The sequence below is a fragment of the Carcharhinus amblyrhynchos genome, chromosome 9 (assembly GCF_965287045.1).
Source record: "Carcharhinus amblyrhynchos chromosome 9, sCarAmb.v2.hapA, whole genome shotgun sequence".
In the NCBI taxonomy this organism is placed as follows: Eukaryota; Metazoa; Chordata; class Chondrichthyes; order Carcharhiniformes; family Carcharhinidae; genus Carcharhinus; species Carcharhinus amblyrhynchos.
Genome location: NC_137332.1, coordinates 12,113,050 through 12,138,985, shown reverse-complemented (window position 1 = coordinate 12,138,985; position 25,936 = coordinate 12,113,050). Strand labels below are relative to the sequence as shown.

Genomic DNA, 25,936 nt, shown 5'->3' with positions numbered 1-25,936 from the left:
CCTGTGTTTTGAGGTCTAGTGCAAATCTTCGTGGGCTAAACTCATTTCATCTCAGTTGGATCAAATGCCTGACTTGTTTGTAGTGAGAAAATGAGGTTACCTGAAGGTCAAACAAAGAAAACCACGGTTTTTGACGTGGTATTTTTAGGCTGTATTAAATGCTATTAGTGGTTTTTCAGCACACATCTTAATAGTGATTTGATTTCAGTATTTAATGACTCTCACTAGGTTAGTTTCCAGTAGCAGATGTACAGTATAAAAGCATTGGTGTGAGGATACTAGAATCACCGGGATTACATTGTACCTTTTCTAACTGACCTTGAGAGTATTTGTTTTCTTGCTAGTTAGCATTGATCTTTGTTGCAGTGAAAGGGAACTAGTGTTTTTGAATTGTGATCTTGCAGCAGAATCAATTTTTCAGGTAGTCATTTCATTAATACAGATAGATTTGAGCTGGTTTGATTGTGAGCACAAATAACGAATTCTTGCTTTTTAAGAACAACGACATAATTCAAATTCTGAGTTCCTTCACTGTAAATTGTGTTTCTGGATTGGTACAGTCCCTTTTTAATGATGAACGATTGTTGTAACTTTTGTCTTAAGCCAAGGTTTCCCTCATATCATACTACTTCCAGCAATGTAGCTGAGCATTGATTATTATAATTTCAGTGCTGATGCTGTCAGCATATTCCACCATTTGGCATTCGTGATCCTGCCTTACCACCAAAATGAAATAAGGTGCAGAAGTGTCTGCTGGAATCTTTCATTTGTTAGGGGTGCCAGACCTAAAGGTAAGCATGCAGATGCAGCAGGCAGTAAAGAAGGTATGCTGGCCATCATTGTGCAAGGATTACAGTGCAAGAGCAGGAATGTCTTGCTGCAATTATACAGGCCACAAATGGAGTTTTGGTCTCCTTATCTGAGGAAGTATATTCTTGCTATAGAGGAAATGGAAAGAAGGTTTACCAGACTGATTCCTGGGATGGCAAGACTGACGTACAAGGAGAGATTGAATTGATGAGGTTTGTATTCCAGGAATTCGGAAGAAAAGGGTGGGATTTTCTAGAAACCTATAAAATTCTAACAAGACTAGACATGGTAGATGTGGGAAAGATATTCTCGAAGGGTGTGTGCTTTCATACATCAGTCTGTTTGTGTTACATTTTGCATTTCATTATAATTTATACTGCAATTTTGGTCATCTTAGATTACTAAAACTCTGCTTCAAGATTGAAAATATGATCAGCAGAAGCTAAGACTATTTATGATCTAGTTTTATCCTTTTTAACTTAATGATTTATACTAGTAATGGATCTATTAAAGCCAGTATTGTCATATTTCCCTTTACCGCATCTTCTTCCTCCCCAAGGTTCCCAATTTATATTGCAACACTAAACATTGGTTCCTATGTTCTGCTGAAACTTTCAAATTTTTATATGTGGGATAATTCCAAAGAAATTAGTACCACCAATTTATCAATGCTTATTACTGGTGTTTTTCTGCCAGTGACTGGGAACCCAATGGTTATAGAATTATAGAATCCCTACAGTGCAGAAGGGGGCCATTCTGCCCAGCAGGCCTATCCTGACAACAATCCCGCCCAGGCCCTGTAATCCCATGTGTTTGCGCTGCTAATCCTCCTGACACCAAGGGGTAATCTAGCATGGCCAGTCAACCTAACCTGTACATCTTTGGTCTATGGAAGGAAACCGGAGCACCTGGAGGAAGCCCAGGCAGACACGGGGAGAATGTTCATACGAAGATTGCACAATGACCTAAGGCCAGAATTGAGCCTGGGTTCCTGGCACTGTGCAGCCGCAGTGCTAACCACCATGCTGCCATGCCGCCATTATGAATCATTTTGGGAGAGTGTTTGAACGTCCCTTGCTCAAAGACTACATCTGTCAGCAATCTCTTCTATCTTTGTTGCATTCTTGGAGAATTCCTGTAAATTTGTAGTAAGAGATTTAATAAAGTTGTGCAGGCTTGACATTATTGACATTACATTTAACATGAAGCTCTTGTTTTTGCATTCTTTTTTAGGCAATATTATATATCATGAGAGAGTTGTGCATGAGGAAGGCCATTTGATGCATCCTGGAAAATTACTCAAAATTCTGGGGCCAGCGTAGTGGCACAGTGGTTAGTACTGCTGCCTCACAGTACCAGGGATCCAGGTTCAATTCCCGGCTTGAGTCACTGTCTGTGTGGAGTTTGCACATTCTTCCTGTGTCTACGAGGGTTTCCTCTGTGTACTCCGGTTTCCTCCCACATTCTGAAAGACATGCTGGTTAGGTGCATTAACCCAAACAGGCACCGGAGTTTGGCAACTAGGGAATTCACTAGGGGAACTTCATTGCAGTGTTAATGTAAGCCTTGTGACTAATAAAATAAACTTAAAAAAAACTTTAAACTCAGTTTATTACAAAGGGAGATGAGTCTCATGCCTTTACATTATACTGCCTTCATCACTGGAATATCTTCCACAAGAAGCTGTATAGTTTAGTTTTGCTTCCAAACTGTGAGGAGCTGGATTTGTAACGGATCCAACAATTGGATTTTAATTGGGTTTAAATGTCACTAATGGACCAATGTTTACTCTTAACTCAAATTGCCAGAGAATATCGACATAACCCCATTCCCACTTTGTTACTTCCTCAAAACGTGCCTTCTGTGTTGTACTGGATTTGAATATAGGAATAGGGTTGTTTTACTGCAACTGATTAGGGCATTGGAGAGGTCACACCTGGAGTATTGTGTGCAGTTTAGGTGTCCTTATCCAAAGAAGGGTTTCCTACTATAAAGGGAGTACAGCAAAGTTTTACCAGGCTGATTCCTGGGATGGCAGGTCTGTCATTTGAGGAGAGACTAGGTCGGTTAGGATTATACTCACTGGAGTTTAGAAGAGTCAGGGGAGATCTCATAGAAACTTATAAAATTCTAACAGGGTTAGACAGGGTAGATTCAGAAAGAATGCCCCCAGTGGTGGGGGAGTCCAAAATAGGAGTCATAATTTAAGGATAAGGGATAAATCTTTTAGGACTGAGGTGAGGAGAAATTTCTTCACCCAGAATGTAGTGAAGTGTGGAATTCACTGCCACAGAATGTAGTTGTCTGTTTTCAAGAAGAAATTAAATATACTTCCTGGGGCTAAAGGGATATTGGGGGGGGGGGGGGGGGTGGAAGGAAAGCAGGATATTGAATTTGACGATCACAACAGGCTCGAAGGATTTGAACGGTCTACACCTGTTTCTAGTTTCTATGACTGGAGGTGCTACTTGCCAGTGCAATGCCAGGATTATTATGCCTTCTGAATGTGTACTGGTTAAAATGATTGTTTCTAAATATGACGCATGTGATTTGTGAGTACCCTTGCGAAGTTTGGTATTTTACATTCTGCAAGCAACTTAAACCATCCACGCATTAGGTTGCCACACTTGAATCATAACACTACCGAATTTTGTGCAGTAAAGGAAGAAATGGCCCAAAATACTTGATATGGATTGAATTGCATTGTGCATCTGCTGTTGTATGCCATTAGGAAACAATAAATTAAGTGGAACAAACAATATGTTACTAACTAGCCGTAAAATGATTAAGAGTTCGATTTTATGTAATATGAAAAACTAACTCCGGTTTTTAAAATGCTTATGTTGACAAAATTTTCCAAACACTCTACTAACTTGTTTCAAAAAAAAATTATTTTTTTCAGCTTTTGTCAGAAGTGATAAGCCCAAGATGTTCAAGGGTCTGCAAATCAAGGTACCTTTTTTAATTGAAAATTTGTGTAGATACAACAATGTATCTTTTCAGCATGTCTCACTATAATTGTCATAGGGTACCACAACAGAATGTTCTGTTCTGATCTGATATTTTTCATTAAATTAAGTCCGATTCCTGCTGATCTTTAATCAAAGTAAGATGAATGCCCATTCATCTCTGTTTAAGCTCAGGGCATAGTGCGGCTTGAGTTCATTTTCACAGGACTTATATTAACTTTGTGGTTAATACCTAATTAGCAAATAGGACTGGTGTCGGTAAGCCTGATTAACAGAGGGGAATTAAATGTCATTCTGAATTCTTCTTCAACTTGAACAGTAAATGATACAGTAGGTGTTCTGATTCCTTACAATGAATTGGCTGTTTCTTTTGTTGACTTTTTTCAGCAATAGTTACAAATTGAAGTTTTTTGGAGAAGGTCATGATTAAACACTGGTACAAAAGAAATATGTAATTTTCTTGCATGTTAAGAAGCCAGCTGGGAGTATGCACAAAAGACAGCTTTATGCTCAAAATTCTCACTTTTCTACAGAGTCTTGAGAAGGTCAAGAACTCTGAAATGTAACCCAATTAAATTGTGATATTAAGGCAATGAGATACTGACACTCACTAGTGCAGTCACTGTTCTGACTTGGAGCTATATCATCAACACTTCGCTGTTGCTGGATTAAATTCAAGGAACTTCATTCCTATCAACACTGTGGGTGTAGCTGCACCAGATGGACCGCAACAGTTCAAGAAGACGACTCATCATCACCTTCTCAAAGGCAATTAAGAATGGGCAACAAATACTTGCCAGCGATGCCCATCTCCCATGAAAGAATTAAAAAGAATTATGCAGTTTCGCCACTATCAGCTTACAAAATGAGTAATACAGAAATTATACATAAATAAATCTCGAAGGGTCTTATTTATGTATATCCTCAATCCTACGTTCCCAGAATACAGAATAGTCTTCCGGATAGAATTTTGGAACCAAAGCTCAGAACTATTTAGGAAATGATTGGGGACTTAATTATGGATTAGAAAGGCCATTTATCCTGTCTTTCATTCAGGAAAATGTCACAATTTTGTGATTCAAAGCTTTTTCATTTATGGGCCTTTGAGCTCTTTAAGCCCTTGCATGGCCATTAAAGTCTTTGAATTTATTTGTAGCACATCTCATGATTGATAGCAGGTTACTAATGTCCTTTGTAATGGATGTTTCCATAAGATTATCGTTTGTATATATAATTTTTTCGTTCATCTTTTGTTTCAACTTTTTTGCAAGTTTATGGGGCTTCACATCTCTTTTCGAAATTTACTGGTTCTTATCAGACTGGAAGCGTTTCTTATTGCCGTATTTGACTTTTATAATCTTTATTTCTCGTTCCATCTTTGCCCTGCTGTTTTTCAGGCTCTAATACTTCTACTGTTTTCTCTCTGCCTTCTCATGAAGTGCTTTTTAAGCTTTTACTTCCTTTCCCTGGATTATCTCAATAATTTATTTACTCATTTGTAGCATTTACTTATCAGTCTTTGGTACATAGTTACTCTCTCTGCTAACTGAACATTTTTGTACTTTTGAAGGTGCTATGTGAATGCAAGTTGCAGTTGCATTGATTTGTTTGATCACTTCCTTTGGTACTTTGAGAATAGGCCTCTTAAAGTTATAACCTTGAGTACTGGTTTTATTTTTTTCAGACCATGGCCACTGTAATAATCAAAACAATGATAATCATAATTTCATTTAAATTAGACATGATCTGGCATAGTTCAAGGCTGTAATTCAATCATTGTTGTCCAGAGATTCCATTGCTTGCCATTCCCAGAGTCCTATCTAGGTTACTTCCTGAGCACTCAAGTTTTGCATTTAGCTGAGACCCCTATAAACACGATAGTTTCCTGTTGTCGCAACACTGAGTTCTATCACTTTGCTAAACATTCTCCAAGCATTTCTATATATACATCTTAGAAGGTTAACCTTATCCTTCACAGCATTCCTTTCCTTATCTGATCTTTCTGTTGGCTTCCTATCCGCCTCGTTTTATTTATACCTATCTCTTGCCTTCCTAGTCTAAACGTCTCCTGCTGCCCTATTTACTGCCTTAGCATTGGAACCAAAACCATAGAGCTGAAAAATGGAACAGAGATTGAAGCATATACTTGCAGCTCCTTGTCAGCAAGCTTACCTGCAGGAAAAGCTAAAAAATGACTAATGGATTTTTTTTTTAAAAAAGCAGCTTGATAATGAATGTTCACAAAATATAATTTAAGCAACCCTTTATAGGAAAGAGATTGGAGCATTGGAATAGGCTGGATGTGAATTTACTGCACGATGGTGGTCTTGCTGCCCATATGTTTCATTTTAGCTTTGTGTAGAGCTATCCACAGAGCCTCCCATTCTTCCTTAGTTTCCTCTTGTAGATGTACTTGTACAATCATTTCACTCAAATCTTCACTCAAATCTTCCCTCAACATTGTTTTCTGGGATTCCCAGATTGTAGTGATTTAATTTGAAGACAGCCTCTATTTAGAGTTCAAAGTGCAGATTTTGTATGTTCTTTACTGGATGATTTATTGGCCACCACTTCTCTCACCGAAATGGCTTGCTGCACCCATTCTTTATCTGTGCGCTTTGAGAAACTGGGGTGGTGAGCACCAATTTCTTGTATCCTTCTGAAGTGGGAAAGTTTTCAGTATGTAGCCTTTTGGGTGACTATCGATATCATGACAGTTTGCCTCATCTTGGATCATAGAATCCTACAGTGCAGAAGGAGGCCATTCAACTCATCGAGTCTGCACTGACCACAATCCCACCCAGGCCCTATCCCATAACCCCATCTATTTACCCTAGCTCGTCCCCCTGACACTAAGAGGATATTTAGCATGGCCATTGCACCTAGCCTGCACATCTTTCAACTGAAGGAGGAGGAGGAAACCGGAGCACCCGGAGGAAACTCACACCAACACGGGGAACATGTGCAGTCTCCACACAGTGACGCAAGCTGGGAATTGAACCCTGGTCCCTGGCACTGACAGGCAGCAGTGCTAACCACTGCTGCCCTTGCTATATCAAATTAGAGGAATTGCAGGATTCCTTATTGACCTATTTATGATTTACTCAGGTGAGCCAGCTGCCACAAATAAAGTTGAACTTCCATGAGATACATAAATTGAAACTGTACGTACCAAATAATCTGAATCGGCATGGCTAAGGTACATGATAAATCCATTCATTGTCTTGTATTATACACAGGTCTTCCAGTCTGCTCTCACATTGACTAAGGACACTATTCCTATCAGTCACTTAATCCAGTCACTTACAGAAGCATGCAATAAGATTGAGTTGTTGAAGTCAATCCAAATGAGACAGCTGCTTTGAATCAGATTACAAAGCTTCACTTAAATTTGTCCTTGTTCCAAAATTAATAAAACATCTCAAAATTCTCATCTAAAGTAACATTCTAGATTTGGATTTATGCCCGTGAAGCTTAAGTTTTTACATGAAATTGGATATTTTGTTGCATATTTCAATTGTTTCAGCTGTCATTTGGCTGGTGAAAGAGCAGATATACATTTATAAAGCATCTTGTGCAAGTTGGAATGTTCCAAAATGCTTTTCACTTGGAAAGAATATTTCACACTCCTGTTACATAGGCACACACAACTTCCAATATTCACACAGAGATCAGTGACCAGATAATCTGTACTAATAATGTGTTGGCTGAGGGATAAATTCAGACCAGGACATCAGGGTAGCATTCCTCTTCGTCCTAATCAATGGGATCTTTCTCTGCCAGCCTAAGGGAAAACAGGGCTTTGGGTCAATATCTTGCCCAAATGTTGGTATCTCTGTATCACACTGAAAGTGTGGACTATCTTCTCCACTCCATGGTGGCACAGTGGTTAGCATTGCTGTCTCATAGCACCAGGGACTCCGGTTCAATTCCCGGCTTGGTTCCCTGTGCGGAGTTTGCATATTCTCCCCATGTCTGCATGGGTTTCCTCCAGGTGCTCCGATTTCCTCCCACAGTCCGAAAGGTTAGGTGCGCTGGCCATGCTAAATTCTCCTTCAGTGTACCTGAACAAGTACCAGAGTGTGGCAACTAGGAAATGTTCACAGTAACTTAATTGAATTGGGTCTTGAATCCAGATTCTAGCACAGGGAAGCGTGCTAGAGTCCACTTAGCCTACTGTTGGCACTGAAGAAAATATTAAAAAAGGTGCAGTATTACACACACTCTCTGACTTGGACATTGTAATGTCAAAATTGTCTTTCACAAGTAAATAAAGATCTCAGTCCAAACTAGAGTCCCTTATTGTGCCTGTTATACCTTTTATACTTGTGAAACCAGGAAATTCTGATCAAAGAAATATCCACCACCTTCTATTGCTTCTCCTTGCTGAAGAATATCTGCCAGAACCTGGACCTCCATCATTATACCTTGGTTCAGCTGATGCAGTTATTACCTTTTTGTGTTCCAATGTTCACATGTGAGATTTGATTAAGTCATCATCTTGTTACTCTAACTTCTGATTTTGTCAGCTTGTGCTATCTTAATTGTCTTGTGCACTTTTATCTTTAACCATTCTCTTATTCATGTCCTTTGGCAATTGCATTGACCTTGTTGTAATATAAAATCACTACAAGTACCTTTAACCATGTAAATTTCAACAGGGGATGTCAATCAGGGTAGTGTCCTCAGTCCATCCACCTTCAGATGCTTCATCAATTATCTCCTCTCCGTCATAATGACATTACTGTTACTAGAGAGGTGGTGCGCAACAGACTGGAGGGGCTGATTGTGGACAAGTCCCCAGGACCGGATGGAATGCATCCGAGGGTTCTGAAAGAAATGGCGGAGGTTATAGTGGATGCCTTGGTGGTTATTTTCCAGACGTCGCTGGATTCCGGGGAAGTGCCGGAAGATTGGAAAACGGCTAATGTTACGCCGTTGTTTAAGAAGGGTGCCAGGCAAAAGGCGGGGAATTATAGGCCGGTTAGTTTACCGTCTGTGGTAGGTAAAATGTTAGAATCCGTCATTAAGGAGGAAATTGCGAGGCATCTTGAAGGGAATTGCTTGATAGGGCAGACGCAACACGGTTTCATTAAAGGGAAATCGTGTCTGACAAATTTACTGGAGTTCTATGAGGATGTGTCTAGGGCGGTGGATAGAGGAGAGCCGGTGGATGTGGTCTTTCTGGATTTTCAGAAGGCGTTTGATAAGGTACCTCACAAGAGGTTACTGCAGAAGGTCAGAGGACATGGAGTTGGGGGTAGGGTGTTAGCATGGATAGAGGATTGGTTGTCAAATAGGAGGCAGAGAGTGGGGGTCAATGGGTGCTATTCGGATTGGCGGTTGGTGACTAGTGGGGTGCCCCAGGGGTCGGTGCTGGGGCCTCAGCTATTTACCATTTATATAGATGATCTGGAGGAGGGAACCGAGTGTAGGGTGTCGAAATTTGCTGATGACACCAAGATTGGGGGAAAGGCAAATTGTGCGGAGGGTGTGGAGAGTCTGCAGAAGGATCTAGATAGGCTGGACGAATGGGCCAGGAAATGGCAAATGGAATTTAATGTTGGCAAGTGTGAGGTGGTCCACTTTGGTAGGAAGAATGGTAGGAAGGACTATTACTTACGTGGCGAAAAACTGCAGCAGGCGACGGTGCAGAGGGACCTCGGGGTCCTTGTGCATGAGTCGCAAAAACCCAGCCTGCAGGTGCAGCAGGTGGTCAGGAAGGCGAATGGGATGCTGGCCTTCATAGCGAGGGGGATTGAATATAAAAGTAGGGAGGTCTTGCTGCAGCTGTATAGGGCATTGGTGAGGCCGCAGCTGGAGTACTGTGTGCAGTTTTGGGCGCCGCACCTGCGCAAGGATATTTTGGCCTTGGAGGGAGTGCAGAGGAGGTTTACTAGGCTGATACCGGAGTTGAGGGGGTTGAGCTATGAGGAGAGGCTGAATAAACTAGGCTTGTACTCGTTAGAGTTTAGAAGAATGAGGGGAGATCTCATTGAGACGTATAAGATGATGAATGGGATGGATAGGATAGAGGTGGAGAGACTCTTCCCGCTCAAAAAAGACAGTAGGACTAGGGGGCACAGCCTCAAGATAAAGGGGGGGCGGTTTAGAACGGAGTTGAGGAGGAACTTCTTCACTCAAAGGGTGGTGAATATCTGGAATTCTCTGCCCGTTGAAGTGGTGGAGGCTGCCTCGCTAAATATTTTTAAGAAGCGGGTTGATGGGTTTTTGATAAGAGAGGGGATTAAGGGTTATGGGGAGAGGGCGGGAAAGTGGAACTGAGCCACGACAGATCAGCCATGATCTTATTGAATGGCGGGGCAGGCTCGAAGGGCCAGATGGCCTACTCCTGCTCCTATTTCTTATGTTCTTATGTTCTTATGTTCTAGAAAAGAAAACAAGTAGTGGACTCAGCATTTAAAAACTAAGCTCCCCCTCCTGACTGGGGTAGGCAAATTTCTCTGTAGTATAGCCATACTTTTATGAAATATACTTGGAATCAACAGGAGGAGGAAGAGTTTGTCCACTCTGGGTTCACTTCTGAGTCCTCAGATTGGGGCTGTCGAGAATCAGACTAGATGTTGAACAGTGTGCCAAGTTGTTGACTCCTGTTGGAATATAAGCATTAATAACAAGAACCGTGGGTGTTGGAAAAGCTTAGCAGGTCTGCCAGCACCTGTCAGGAGAGAAACAGAGTTAACATTTCGAGCCATAGACCCTTTGGAATTGAAAGCAGGGAAAATGTTAGAGCAAGAACATAAGAAATAGGAGCAGGAGTAGGCCATCTAGCCCTTCGAGCCTGCCCCGCCATTCAATAAGATCATGGCTGATCTGTCGTGGCTCAGTTCCACATTCCCGCCCTCTCCCCATAACCCTTAGTCCCTTCTCTTATCAAAAACCCATCAACCCGCGTCTTAAAAATATTTAGCGAGATGGCCTCCACCACTTCAACGGGCAGAGAATTCCAGAGATTCACCACCCTTTGAGTGAAGAAGTTCCTCCTCAACTCCGTTCTAAACCGCCTCCCCTTTATCTTGAGGCTGTGCCCCCTAGTCCTACTATCCTTTCTGAGCGGGAAGAGTCTCTCCACCTCTATCCTATCCATCCCATTCATCATCTTATACGTCTCAATGAGATCTCCCCTCATTCTTCTAAACTCTAACGAGTACAAGCCTAGTTTATTCAGCCTCTCCTCATAGCTCAACCCCCTCAACTCCAGCATCAGCCTAGTAAACCTCCTGTGCACTCCCTCCAAGGCCAAAATATCCTTGCGTAAGTGCGGCGCCCAAAACTGCACACAGTACTCCAGCTGCGGCCTCACCAATGCCCTATACAGCTGCAGCAAGACCTCCCTACTTTTATATTCAATCCCCCTCGCTATGAAGGCCAGCATCCCCTTCGCCTTCCTGACCACCTGCTGCACCTGCAAGCTGGGTTTTTGCGACTCGTGCACAAGGACCCCGAGGTCCCTCTGCACCGTCGCCTGCTGCAGTTTTTCACCACGTAAGTAATAATCCTTCCTACCATTATTCCTACCAAAATGGACCACCTCGCACTTGCCAACATTAAATTCCATTTGCCATTTCCTGGCCCATTCGCCCAGCCTATCTAGATCCTTCTGTAGACTCTCCACACACTCCGCACAATTTGCCGTTCCACCAATCTTGGTGTCATCAGCAAAAGAAACTGCAACACAAAGTGGCAACTTTAAGAGCAAATGACAGATGGCCTGGTGTGGCATTGAGGCAATACATGGATGGAGTGTTAGGAGAAAGGGGGTTTTGAGATCAAAGAGATCAAACTCAACATTGAATCCCAGGGGTTTTAAAGTGCACAATCAGCAGGTGAGATGCTGCTGCTGCTGCTCCAGATTGCGCCGGTCTTCATTGGGCCCAGTCTTCCTGTTGCGTGCTGTTATGCTTTCATGCCTATATGTCCATCCTTGGCCTGCTGCTCCAAGGTAAAACACCATACACCACCCTCCCTGCCCATACACCAAGCCTGCTATTTGCACTTAGAAGTTGCTACCTTTTGTTGCTGTTTCTTTTGCTGTAAATTTCTTCCTCCCTTCAGTTCTGATGAAAGATCTATAACTCGAAGCATTAATTCTGTTTCTGTCCTGATAGATGCTGGATTTTTCCAGCACCCTTTGATCATGTTTCAGATTCCAGCATCCACAGCTTGCTGGACCAAATGGCCACCTTATGCACTGCAGGGATTCTATGATTCTACAAACATGAGTTTTTCCCTTTGTGCAATTCCTCCTCCAGGTACATAGATGCTGTTATATGTATAGCTCGCTCTTGGTTACACATTTTGTAAACTACTTGCATTTTGGGCCAATGCAAAGTAATGTTTTTTTTTAATCACAAGGCATCCCATAAAATTACAAGAACACTGTCATCTTTAGTAAAATTGCAGTACCCTCATGCCATTAAAATAAGGTCTATTCCAGTTGGCAGATTGTACTCCCTTATCCTTTCTACCCAGATTCCACAAAAGTCCGAAGTGGAAGTGGCAGGCTAGTTGCCTAGTGTGAATCTAATATTGCTTATCCTCATTGTTGCGGAACTGAATTGCATTAAGCATACTTTAGGGAAAATTGAAATCTCATAAATATATAAGCATGATACAGGATATTGACTGCACACATTTAAATTTCCCCTGCCATTGTAGCAATTCTACTGCAAATCTTTGCACCAGGGAAAATGTATTTTAAACAAACAATGCTACAGTACCATCACATTACTGTAATGCCGTTAGCTGCACAGAAATTGGCAACTTTGAAAAGTGAAGAGGATTGTAGGGCTTAAGGGAAAGAAATGGGGATGGAATTAATTGGCTAGTTCTCATGTACAACTGGTTAAATGGGCTTATTCTCATTGATATAATTCCACACTTCTAGAAGAAGGAAGCCATTCAGCCCATCATGCCTGTGTCTGCTCTTTGATAGAGCTTTCTAATTAATCCCACTATCCTGCTCTTTCCCTGTAGTTTTCTAAAGTTGTTTTGCCTTCAATATTTATTCAATTCCTTTGTGGAAATTACCATTGGATTTGCTTCTGACCCATTTTTGGACAGTACATTGCAGATCACAATACTAAGTTTGTTGTTTCTTTTATTGCCTCTGGTCATTTTACCAAATCACCTTAAATCTGAGTCCCTGATTATCTTTGTCGCCCTTCTGACATCTTTCCACTTATCCAAAACTGACACCATATTGGTAACAATGGTGACTTTTATTTGGTGCGATTAGTTTTTGTGCAGTCGTGATTAAAACAGAACAAGAGTTGACATTAAAAAAGTCAAATGCTGGAAATCTGAAATAAAAACAGAAAATGCTGGAAATTCACAGATGAAACGGCACATGTGAAGAGAGAAACAAACTTCATGTTTCAGGCCTGTGACTTTTCTAACTGAGTAAATGAAAGGGGGAGAGTGAGAAGAAAAACTCAAGAACAGCTTTTTCCCTGCTGCCATCAGTTGTTTGAATGGACTTATCTCACATTAAGTTGATCTTTCTCTACACCCTAGCTATGACTGTAACACTTCTTTCTACACTCTCGTTTCTTCTCTATGAACAGTACGCTCTGTATAGCGTGCAAGAAACAATACTTTTCACTGTTTGTTAATACATGTGACAGATCAAATCAAAGCCTGAGGAGTTATTAATTACAAAAGGTTTCATGGAGCAAGGCCAAAGGGAACACTAATAGGATGACTAAAGAAACAAAATATGTGGATAGCAGAGATGTGAATCAGTCACGCTTCTGCCATCAACTCTCTCCATTATTTTATCAAAGGACTTGATCAAATTAAACACACACAGCCTTCAAATCTAAATGGGCTTTAGTTTATTTGCACGTACTCTCCAAGTGCTAGAGGAATAAGATCCAGGTGAAGCAGTGATCTATTTGTACTTTGTTCAATTTGGTCTAGTGTATTTGCTCTCACAATGTGCCCTCAAGCATTGGAGCGACCAAATGAAGACTGAGTGCTTTGCAAGATACCTATGTAAGCATAACCCTTACCTTCTGGTTGCTTGCCATTTTAATTAACCATCTTGGTCACATGCTCACATTTGTCCTCAGCCTGCTACAATGATCCAGTGAAGCCCAGTGCAAGCTGGAGGAGCAACACCATCTGATAAGGCACTCCACAACCTTCTGGATTCAGTGTTGAGTTTAGCAGTTTCAGATCGTGAACTCTGTCCTTTAATTTGATCATTTTTGCCCCACATCCCAATCTGTATCTTGTTCTCAGGTTTTTAACTTAAACAGCTCTGGCCTTTGTTCTGTTATTAACACCTCCTCTAGACCAGTGCTTGCTTCCTTTAATACTAACATTACCACTCTCTTTGTCTTTTGTTCGATGACATCTTTGTCATTTAATCTCCCTCACCTTCGAACCTATCCCTGACCTCTTCATTCGTAAAAAGCCTGACAACACCAGGTTTTAGTCCAACTGATTTATTTGATAGTAAACGCACAAGCTTTCAGGTTAGCCCCTTCGTCAGGTGAATGGAGAGTTCTGGCCTCAGACAGAGCATATAAAGCACAGACAGTTTAGAGATTACTGATTAGAATGCGAATCTTTACACCTAACCTGCTGTTTAAGTCCTGAAGTGGCTGACAATGTGTGTGGAAGGAGCACTGATCACAGGTTAAAGAGATGTGTATTGTCTCCAGACAGTACAGTAAGTGAGGTTTTGCAAACCCAGGCACGTCACGGGGGTTACAGATAGTGCGACATGAACCCAAGATCCCTGTTGAGACCGTCCTCGTGTGCAGAACTTGGCTATCAGACTCTGCGCTGTCGTGTGTCATGAAGGCCGCCTTGGAGAATGCTTACCTGAAGGTCAGAGGCCGAATGCCCGTGACCACTGAAGTGTTCGCCGACAGGAAGGGAACAGTCTTGCCTGGCGAGCGATGTTCATTCATCCGTTGTCGTAGAGTCTGCATAGTCTCCCCAATGTACCATGCTTCGGGACATCCTTTCTTGCAACGTATCAGGTAGACAATGTTGGCCGAGTTGCAAGAGTATTTACCGTGTACCTAGTGGATGGTATTCTCACGTGTGGTGATGGTATCCGTGTCGATGATCCAGCATGTCTTGCAGAGGTTGCTGTGGCAGGGTTGTGTGGTATTGTGGTCACTGTTCTCCTGAAGACTGGGTAGTTTGCTGCGAACAATGGTCAGTTTGAAGTTGTGTGGTTGTCTGAAAGCAAGAAGTGGGGGTGTGGGGATGGCCCTGGCGAGATGTTCGTCTTCATCAATGATATGTTGAAGACTCCGGAGAAGATGTTCCACTTGCACCCTTTTTCAGTGGCATAAAACTCATCACATATCTATGTCTCTTCAGTTCCAAAGAAAGCATATCGAATTTGAAGCAGTAACTTGTTTCTTACTCCACTGGTGCTGCCAGATGGGTTGATTTTCCATCCCCCCCCCTCCAAAATATTTTGTTTTTTTTTATTTCTATTCAAATGCTAACTGATTTTTCTTCCTGATTTTGGTGTCTCAAGGTTTCCCCCAGTACTGGCATTAAGCTAGGCCTGTATTTGCTAGGGTTATTTCCTCTCTCTTTGTTTTGAAAGCGTGTGTACCATTTGTAATCCTCCAGCCCCCTAGACACCTACCCCAGTATCTAAGGAGGATTGGATGTGGCCAGAACTTTTCCATCCCCCTCCCCGCATCTCCCCCCCCACCCCCCGTGCTTTCTTTATCTGGATAGGTAGGTTTCACTTCTTTGAAAACTGCCAACCTTTTACCTCTACACTTTTTTATTTTATTTAATATAGCTACTATCTTAGATTTTGCTGATGGATTCTTTGGGGAAGACAGCATACATCAACAATATACTTTGCCTTTACAAAAGATTTTTTAGTCCTTAATCAATCCCACACTTCAACTACCATTTTTATTTTATGTTTAAATTTTATTTATTAATCATAAGTAGGCTTACATTAACACTGCAGTGAAGTTACTGTGAAAATCCTCTAGTTGCCACATTCTGGCACCTGCTCAGGTACACTGAGGGAGAATTTAGCACAGCCAATCAATCTAATCAGCATACCTTTGGACTGGGGAAGGAACAGGAGCCCCCGGAGGAAACCTACACAGACATGGGGAGAATCTGCTAACTCCACACAGACAGTGACCTAAGCCGGCAATCGAACCCAGGTCCCTGGTTTAGAAAATACTTTTTAAAACTATGCTATAAAATGGGATCCTAAAAAAGACTTGTAGACTCTAATTATAGGCAGTAGAAGCGATGATTAATTTTAGACGATGATGTCAAGATTCTAACTTTCCATCGTCATCATCTAAACTCACTGAACCGGTTCATCACATTACTGTGTTCTGTCATGATGCAGGCACACAGGATGCATTTTATCATTCTGTGCTTGCTCAGAGCTTCCCAATCTGATTTAGTTTAAAAATCACTCTCCTAAACTGTGCAGTATCTCCACTTTCCTGGAGACCACGTGGAAGTATTTTTTTGGAAATTGAAATCTTCTACTAAGCAAAAGCTTGGAACAGAAAAGTATAATGACAGGAAACTGATGTGCAACAACTAGCTTTAGGGTTGAGGGTACTGCAAACGGAAAAGAACCCTGAGGCATCACATTCTTAAATTATGTGAAGGGATTTAGCACCAAATATCTAAAATCGAAATCCCTGGAAGCACCCATTACCATTTTTCCATGTCTTTGGCATTGTTCAGCATACACAGCCTGCATTGGTATAAACCATCCAGGATCTCCACAAACTACTCAATGACTTACAAGTTCTCCAGTTAATTTTGTCACATGTTGTGTATTGAAGATACTGTCACATGTTTATAGCATTGAGATATTTGGCATTTATGTAATTTGGTTTAAGGAGGTTTATTTAAAAATGTAAGAGTTTGATTATCTCCATGACCAGTCCTACAGCTTTAGCAATGTGATTTTCAAGATGTGAAGCTCAGGGGAGGAAAATTGTAGAGGTTCTGTTCACAGTCACCCTCCCACTGTTGTTCTGGATTTTCTTTTGAGATATTTGGAATTTTCCTACTCCATTTCAAATTTAGTACAGGTGGTTTTCTGAAACTTGGCAGCATTGGTATACCTTTTACAGACATTCTGGATATTATCAGAGTTAATTAGCTGCGCTGTCACACCTCGAAGTTCATTCCACTCTATAGTATCGAGATTCTAGAGGGGAAATGACCATGTTCCTCGTCAACTAGAAAGAGTGTAGAAAAGATGCTACTGAGACTTGGTGGTTTGAGTTTTCAGGAGAAGCTGGGAGTTTTTTCCCTGGAGCGTAGGAGGCTAAGCAGGGATCTTATAGCGGTCTATAAAATAATGAGTGGCATAGATAAGGTAGATGGTCAAAATCATTTCCCAAAGGTAAGGGAGTCTAAAACTAGAGGGCATAGGCTTAAGAAAAGAGGGGAGAGAAACAAAAGCGTTCAGAGGGGCAATTTTTTCACATACAGGGTGGTGAATGTCTGGAACAAGCTGCCAGAGGCAGTAGTAGAGGCGGATACAATCTTGTCTTTTTAAAAAGTGGTTGGACAGTTACATGGATAAGATAGGTATAGAGGAATATGGGCCAAATGCAGGCATTTGGACTAGATTAGTGGTAAAAACTGGGCGGCATGGACAGGTTGGGCCGAAGGGCTTGTTTCCATGCTGTAAATCTCTGACTTAATGAGTGTTCAGGTTCCTGACTCCCCAAGTTATTTGACTTTCCACATTCTTATAAGAAGTGACTGAAGCACGTTCATCTTGTGTAAGTAAAATTAGGAAGGGTGGTTCCCAAGTAGCCATAAGCAGGCTGCTTCATGTGCATGTTTAATTGTAGAGTTTAATCATGCAAGTTCCACGCTCCTAAAATGCCTCGTTTTCTCAGATAACATGTCTGCTTGATTTTTTTTAAATGTCTACTTGATATATACATGGAGCATCCAATTTGTATTTAATCATAAATAGTGTGATATTTGATTTAAATTATCCCTCTTTCCTGCCCCCACCCCCCCACCCCGTATGAAAAATTGTTTCAATAATTGTGACTTTTATAATACCTGCTGCCAGTTTGGCAGGGAAGGAAGGGAGGGAGAAGAGAAACGACACAAATTGTCTTGGCTGTGAATTGAAGGAGCTGGCACAGCAAGATAATGCTAATCATTGCAGTAAAATGCACTTGGCCAGAGCTGTCTTGGAGAATTGGATGTTGACTAGCAGTGTAGATGTAAAATTGCTTCATTAAGATGCTGGCCCCTCATTTCAACAATCAGTAAACTTAGAAACTGATACCATTTACATAAAATACCTTCTAATTATAGGCAACTGTCTTGGGGGAGGTGGGGGGGATAATGTTTGTAAACCACTTATCTGTATGTCCTTGTATAGAAGCAGCAGCAGAAAAATCAATGCAAGTATACGTTCGTGCGGAGGCCTTTTATCCGGTTGCAATTAATTTTGAATAATAGGAAAAAAATGGCATTTTGTGTAGGCATGTTTCTAGCTGTGACTTTTGCATTACTTAATGATGATGTACTCTGTTCTTTTTGTTTTGCCTTTCCAGTACGTGCGTGGCTCTGATCCTGTGCTAAAGCTGTTGGACGACAAAGGGAACATCGCTGAAGAGCTGAGCATTCTCAAATGGAACACAGATAGCGTGGAAGAATTTCTCAGTGAAAAGTTGGAGCTTTTGTAAATTGTGTAGTAGAATTATTCTTGCAGTTTGCCAAGTTACTCTTTGTATACAGGACTCTGCTAATATCTGGAAAGCCCCCATGTCATCCCAGTGAATGCGTTGACACAAATTGGCCAACATAGATCATGTTACGTTTTGAAATCAGCTGAACTTTTAATATTCAAAATAGATTTATTATCATAACTGTAAAGTTTCCAGAAATCAATAGAATAATCTGCAATTGACTAGTCTGTTTGGTCACACCACATCACCATTTTGAAAATGTTGTCTATCTTTGGAACCAATTCAGATGTTCTGCATAATGTGACTTCCTTGAGTCCATTCTAAAATTTTCTATTCATGTCAATGGCTTTTGTTGTTTGTACTCCGATAGATGGTGCCTGCTATTTACTGCAGTGAATATGATGCATTTAAGTAGTTGCTCTTTTGTGAAGGTTGCACAGGAAACCTTTTATGGTATGTACAGCCTGATGTCTTGTGCACTTACTGGTGTTTCAGCTCCGCTGTGGTACAAGTGGGTTAGAAAGATGACATTGTTACCTTTGGAATAATAAAAGTTACTTCTGAAGCATTGTGTTTTGAATTTGTTCATGGAAGTGGCCCATCAGTTTTCCTCTTGCAATGCTATTTTTGTCTTAATGTCATTTAAGAGATTTAACTGAGGAAGTATTTACAAGGCTACCATTGTAAATCCAAAATGAGACATTAGTATTTCTACACATTATATTCCATCTAGTTAGATGACCGAAATTCATGTGGCTTGCAATATTGTAAAAAAAAGATTCAGGTCCTGATGTCAAGCATTGAGTATGCTGTTTTCAGGATTTATAAAGCAGCTTTTTTAAAAGGCGTCGGTGATATTTGATCAGTGTTTGGGGGTAGCAAGACTTAAAACTCAACAGTAATAAGATCTTCACCCAAAAGAATTGACGTTTCTAATGTGTATATGTGTGTATGTGTATATCCGAGGCTGATATTGTGGATTTAAGTAGCAAGATTGAGCTGCTTGTCTGTATTGCATACTTTGGAAAATGTAGCAACAGCTCTGCAATCTCATCCATGGCCTTCCCTTTGTTAAGAAGTGGAGGTTGATCCCCTCTGAGAGCTAACACCTAACTACTTAGAGGAGTACCTCGCTTTATAATCTCTTAAAAGTATGTGAGAAATAGTACGATCTGTCCTTTAGCAACTTTCAGTGGTCAAATCAAAATAACTCCAAGACTTTCTCTGTAAAATCAACAAGTAACACTTTATTTATCTCTGCATCAGTGAACAGATTAACTAAACTATTAACAAACTAAATAAAACACTATTCTAATAGAATGCTGTTTGGATAAATACAATTCCCACTTATTAACAAATCAAAGAATTTTTTTAGTCACTCTCAAAATTTCAACCAGGTTTGTCATCTTCTGGAATGTCTGTCTTTCTTCTGTCTGGAATCTCTGTCTTATTTTGGTACCTTTGATGTTCAGATGAGGCTTTGAACTAAAAACTATTAGCTGTGGCTGAGAACAGTTGCTGTCATGTTTCTGGAGCTGAGAGCTGTTTCTTATACCTCTGATGACATACCAACATCCTCACGATAGGATTGGTTCTCAGGTTACCAAAACATCAAATTTAAATCTAATAGGCTGCTGTTATCCAAGTGCCTAATTTAAATTGATTGGCTAAAATTCAAAAATAGCCTGAGGTCTTGACAACAGCACTGTTTGATCTTTTGACACAATGTTTCAGTCTGTGTACTACATATGTACCTGCATCTCTCTTTTAAACTCAAGAAAAAGCACTACCTTTTTAACATTCAACTTTACAAACACCAACTTTGCAACACCTTCCTTTATGACTGGTTTAGTTACTCTTTGGTTTCTACATTTGTTCTTGTTGTGATTCTTCTTTTGTGTAAACATCAGTCATCTTGTAATTTGAAGTGTGATGGGAAGGTAATTGGCCAGGTTGCATTTGTCTTTTTTGCAGATAGGACAAACTTGGGCAATTTTCCACATTGCCAGGTCAGTGCCAGTGTTGTAGCTGTACTGGACTAGGGATATAGCCAGTTCTGGAGCACAAGTCTTCAGTACTCTTGCGGGAATATTGTCAGGGTCCATGGCCTTTGCAGTATCCAGTGCCTTTAGCCATTTCTTGATATCACGTGGAGTGAATCGGATTGGTTGAAGACTGAAACCTGTGATGCTGGGGACCACTAGAAGAGGTCAGGATGGATCATCCACTCGGTACATCTAGCTGAAGACTATTGCGAATGCTACGGCTTTTTCTTTTGCATTGATGTGCTGGGCTCCTCCATCATTGAGGATAGGGATATTTGTAGAGCCGCCTTCTCCAGTGAGTTTAATTGTCCACCACTGTTCATGGCTGGATGTAGCAGGACTGCAGAGCTTAGATCTGATCCAATGCATGTGGAATTGCTTTAACTCTCTTGCTGCTTATGCTGTTTAACACACAAGTAATGCTGAGTTGTAGCTTCATCAGGTTGATGCCCCATTTTTAGGTATGCCTGGGTGTTGCTCCTGGTGTGGCCCTCCTGCACCCTTCACTGAATCAGGGAAGTGTGAGGCCATGAGGTTACAGATTGCGGTTGGATATAATTCTAATTCTGCTGCTTCTGATGGCCCACAGCACCTCATGGATGCCCAGTCTTGAACTGCTATTCTGTTCAAAGTCTATCCCATTTAACATGGTTGTACCACACACACAATTGAGGTTACCCTCAATGTGAAGATTAGTTTGAGGAGCTGGAATATGGGTGGGCTTATTTTTAAAACACACCATATTGAGAAAAGAACCAACCCATATGAATGATTATATAATATTATTTATAGAGTAATTTATTTTTAATGTTGTTAGTCTGCCTCCTGGATTGAATTGAGGTAAAGGTCTGTGTTTTATGATGTTCCCTTAGTCTGGTTCCCAATTGGACTTTTGGATTATGTGATGTTACTGAAAGATTGTTTCTAAAGGGGCCAGATATGTCTTCCCCTCTTAGCATTTTTAATTGAGCAATAACTAATATATATAGTTTTTTTTAACACTTACAGATGCACCATAGAAAGCATTCTTTCTGGTTGTATCACAGCTTGATATGGCTCCTGCTCTGCCCAAGACTGCAAGGAAGTACAAAAGGTCACAAATGTAGCCCAATCCATCACGCAAACCAGCTTCCCATCCATTGACTCTGTCTACACTTCCCACTGTCTCGGCAAAGCAGCCAATTCATAATTAACGCCGCTCCTCATACATTCTGTCTTCCACCTTCTTCCATTGGGAAAAAGATACAAAAGTCTGAGGTCATGTACCAACCGACTCAAGAACAGCTTCTTCCTTGCTGCTGCCAGACTTTTGAATGGACTTACTTTGCATTAAGTTGATCTTTCCCTACACCTTAGCTATGATTGTAACACTACATTCTGCACTCTCATTTCCTTTTCTATGAACGGTATGTTTTGTCTGTATAGTGTGTAAGAAACAATATTTTTCACTTAATACATGTGACAATAAATCAAATCAAAATTCAATAAATTGTAACTGAAATTGCTTCAATGCCACATGGAGAGGGAACATCACGCGTTAAGACTAATTTTTTGGATGTGTCAAAATGCACCACTAGCCCAAGTGTTTATTTTGTTGTAAAACTTTGAAGTTTCTCTTTTGGGCATCTTCCAGAACCATTGCTGGCGTTTCTTCAGTAACATGTGAAGGGACCAAATAGTGTCAAAAATTTTGGAAGGAAATGTCTGCAATCATTTATCATTCCTAGGAAGTTCAGATGTGTTTTTGGAAGCTGGTGCTTTTTTATTTGGCCTATTGTTAGGATATAACCCCTGTGCACCCACATGGTAGCTGAGGTAAGCCACTTTATTGATTTGGAAAGTATATTTCTCCCTCTTCAGGCTAACTCCAGCCTTCTGAAATTTTCTTAGTACTTTTTTTTAGGTTAGCCTTCTGTTGAACCTGTTATCAAGACATCTCTTAAATACACCATGGCACATGACGCGCTTCAGAGCAAACTTTCCTTTGTTCTTTGAAATATGGTGCAAGTTGATGAAATGCCAAAAGACAGGTGCATATTGGGCGGCACGTTGACTCATTGGTTGGCACGTTGACTCATTGGTTAGCACTGTTGCCTCACAGCTCCAGGGACCTGGGTTCGATTCTTGGCTTGGGTCACTGTCTGTGTGGAGTTTGCATGTTCTCCCCGTGTCTGTGGTTTCCTCTGGGTGCTCCGGTTTTCTCCCACGGTTCAAAGATGTGCAGGCTAGGTGAAAATGCCATGCTAAATTATCCCTTAGTGGCCTGGGATACATAGGTTAGAGGGATTAGCCTGGTAAATATGTGGGGTTACAGGCATAGGGCCTGGGTGGGATTGTTATTGGTGCAGACCCAATGGGCCAAATGGCCTCCTTCTGGACTGTAGGGATTCTATATGTGGCATAATCTTAACTTCTGCTGTTGACACGTGTGGTTCACGTGTATGACTGTCCTCAAGCCAGTTCCACATACAAGTCGTCTTTTTTTGGAATGGGGTATTTGTCTAGCTTGGCAGCCTGCTCCATTCACTTTATAGTCCCCACAGATGTAGATGGTTTTGTCTGGCTTTATCATGGATACTATGGCCGCTGCCCATTTGCTAAATGGGAACAGTTCTTCCCAACTCTGGTTTCTACTTTTTCTAACAAGTCATACATTGGGCACAGGCCTAGCCCTGAAAAACCTTGAGGCCTCTGGGTCTATGTAGATCTTCAATATCTTAAATTTTTGGGTTCATCAGAAAAAATATCCTTGCAGTTCTTGATCACTTGCAGCTGGCTGCCACCTTTAATTTGAAAAAATCACCAACTAATTCAGATTTACTTCTTGGAGCCAGTCACGTTCCATTAGACTTGGTACTTGGCCAAAACACCACTATTAATGGAAATCTGGCAGATTGTTCCTGATAGCCCACTATCTTAATAAACTCCACCCCCCCACCCTGTGTAGGTTGCCAATCTTACAGATGTATTCTTTAAACTCAAACACTGAATGCCTTGTCGGATATCTGTATGTATGTTCCCCTATTACAATACTCAAAACTCTAGTATTGACTTCCACATTTAATGGCCTGTCATTAATCAAAAGTGCCACTGTGTTGGGGGTGACCTTGTCCTCTTTCACGTTGTTTTATAATGGTCTTTGGATTTCCCATGTTATCCACTGGTGCTGAGCTGTTCATTCTCTTCCTTACTCTTGCATCTATGTCTCAAAATGGCCTCTCTCCTGCTACACAATGCACTCTGCTTCTTTGACTTCTTGGGAGTATTTATTTCCACACCAGTAATACTCTGTTTCGACCCAAGGCTGTTGATTCACTTTTCTAAATCTTCTAATTCTACCAGCTGCTATAGTTGCTTCCCACCTTAAACTGGTGCCTTCGCTTTTTGTGCCCTCTGAAATTCCTGAGCACCCTTCTCCATTACTAGTGCTATCCCCTGTGCCAAACTAATTTTGGTCTCTGCCAGCAACTTTCTCTGGATGGCCACATGATTATCTCATAAACTAAGCAGTCCAACAGCATATCGTTTAGCATGACCCCAAAAATCACAGTGCTCTGCAATGTCTCTATGCTTGGTGATGTATGTTATAATGGTCTTCCCTGGGGCTTTCCCCATGGAATTGAATTTAAAATGCTGCAGAATCACTGCGGGTTTTGGGTAATACTTCCCTTTTACCAAGTCCACTATTTCTGCAAATTAATTTGAATAGGGCCTGTTCAGAGACATGAGGCTGCTGATTATAGACCTGTGTCCCACACGTGCTTAACAAAATTGTCGCCTCCTTCCCTTCCTCCTCTATTCGATTTGCCTCAATAATATCTTAACCACTCAATATACTGTACCCAGTCTTCAACAGGGGCATGAAGGGATCCAACTGACCAAATAAAACATCTCTGCTGTTCACTTCAACTTCACAGCCTGACTTCAAACTCAACAAACTTACGTGTTTGTAATCCTGGGAGCACACTTGCTACTTTTTCTCTTGTCCCCAATGTATTAGTTTGGTTTTATGAGTTAGATATAGATAATGAATGTTACAGAGTAGTGTAGTTTTGACGTTGTTAACCTACCTCCAGGATTGAATTGAGGTCCTTTTTTCATGCTGTACACCACTCTGATACTCTTTATTATTGTCACATGTATTAGCATACAGTGAAAAGTATTGTTTCTCGTGCTATACAGATAAGGCATACCGTTCATAGAGAAGAAAAGGAGAGAATGCAGAATGTAGCGTTACAGTCATAGTTAGGGTGTAGAGAAAAATCAACTAAGTACGAGGTAAATCTATTCAAAAGTCTGACAGCAGCAGGGAAGAAGCTGTTCTTGAGTTGGTTGCTACATGACCTCAGACTTTTGTATCTTTTTCTCAGTGGCAGAAGGTAGAAGCTAGAATGTCTGGGGTGTGTGGGGTCCTTGATGATGCTGACTGATTTTTCCAAGACAGTGGGAAGTGTAGACAGAGTCAATGGATGTGAGGCTGGTTTGCCTGATTAGACTTTTGGGTTAAGTGACTTTATGGAAAGATTTTTCCTTAGAGAGGCCAGATATTATAAAGGAAGCCTGACTTTACATGTGCCTTTAAGTAATTCTTGCTTTTAGTCTCATAGAATTGCAAATATCAGAGGGTTATGGGGCTGGAGAAGATTAGAGATAGGGAGGGGTGAGGTCATGGAGGGATTTAAAAAAACAAAAGATCATTTTTTAAAATCGGAGTTGATGCAATACAAAATCATCGTGAGTTGCTCAGGCCTCGTCTGCCAAAATGCTATGCAGAACCTCTGCTGAGCATATCCTGTACTGCTTTGGATAGACTGCTGAGGTGGGTGAAGGCTGTGAAATGTAAACCCGTAAGCAGCAGATCTAAGCTGTCTAATAAATAGATTAAAAAGAATTATGACCCTGTTTTCTCCTTAAAGTTGATTCCTGTCTTCCATTCAGACATAGCTGTTGATCAAACCTTAAAAAGATTCCCAGGATGTTGATCACATTTGATGCTCATCCAACCACTGTGAACGAAAGTGCTTGCTGAAAATTAACCTTCTATCCAGCCAGCTACTGGAACACTGCCTGACGAAATGACAGAGAGCTATACTCAACTGACGTTATCGTATCAAACACCCATTTTTGTTTTAACAGGAACAAATTGCAGATGTATGTTCATGCTTTCAGCAAACTGGATTTTAATGTATATCCTCTGCAGTTTGGTGTGTCAGTTACTGATGATGTGGATATGCTGGTATTACTCAGTTACTGATACCAGCTTTAATTATCTGTATGCTGTAAGCAGCAAAAATTCATTGTGATGAATCCATCATAGACAAAATTGTGTTATTTTTGTTAGACAAGATCCCTTGTGCAAGACTATTTCCTGCCTGACTCCTTTCTTCTGAAGACACTG

General features: G+C 41.1%; 1 protein-coding gene across 1 annotated transcript in view; it reads left to right on the top strand.

Annotated features, from left to right (window-relative positions):
* selenof (selenoprotein F) overlaps positions 1-19,058 on the top strand; it is a 64,502-nt gene extending 45,444 nt beyond the window's left edge. The window contains exons 4-5 of the mRNA XM_080195178.1: positions 3,713-3,762; positions 18,359-19,058. Of these exons, the coding sequence (XP_080051304.1) occupies positions 3,713-3,762; positions 18,359-18,490 (182 nt within the window). The 3' untranslated portion in view covers positions 18,491-19,058. The remainder of the gene's footprint in view (positions 1-3,712; positions 3,763-18,358) is intronic.
* Positions 19,059-25,936: the final 6,878 nt, after the last annotated feature.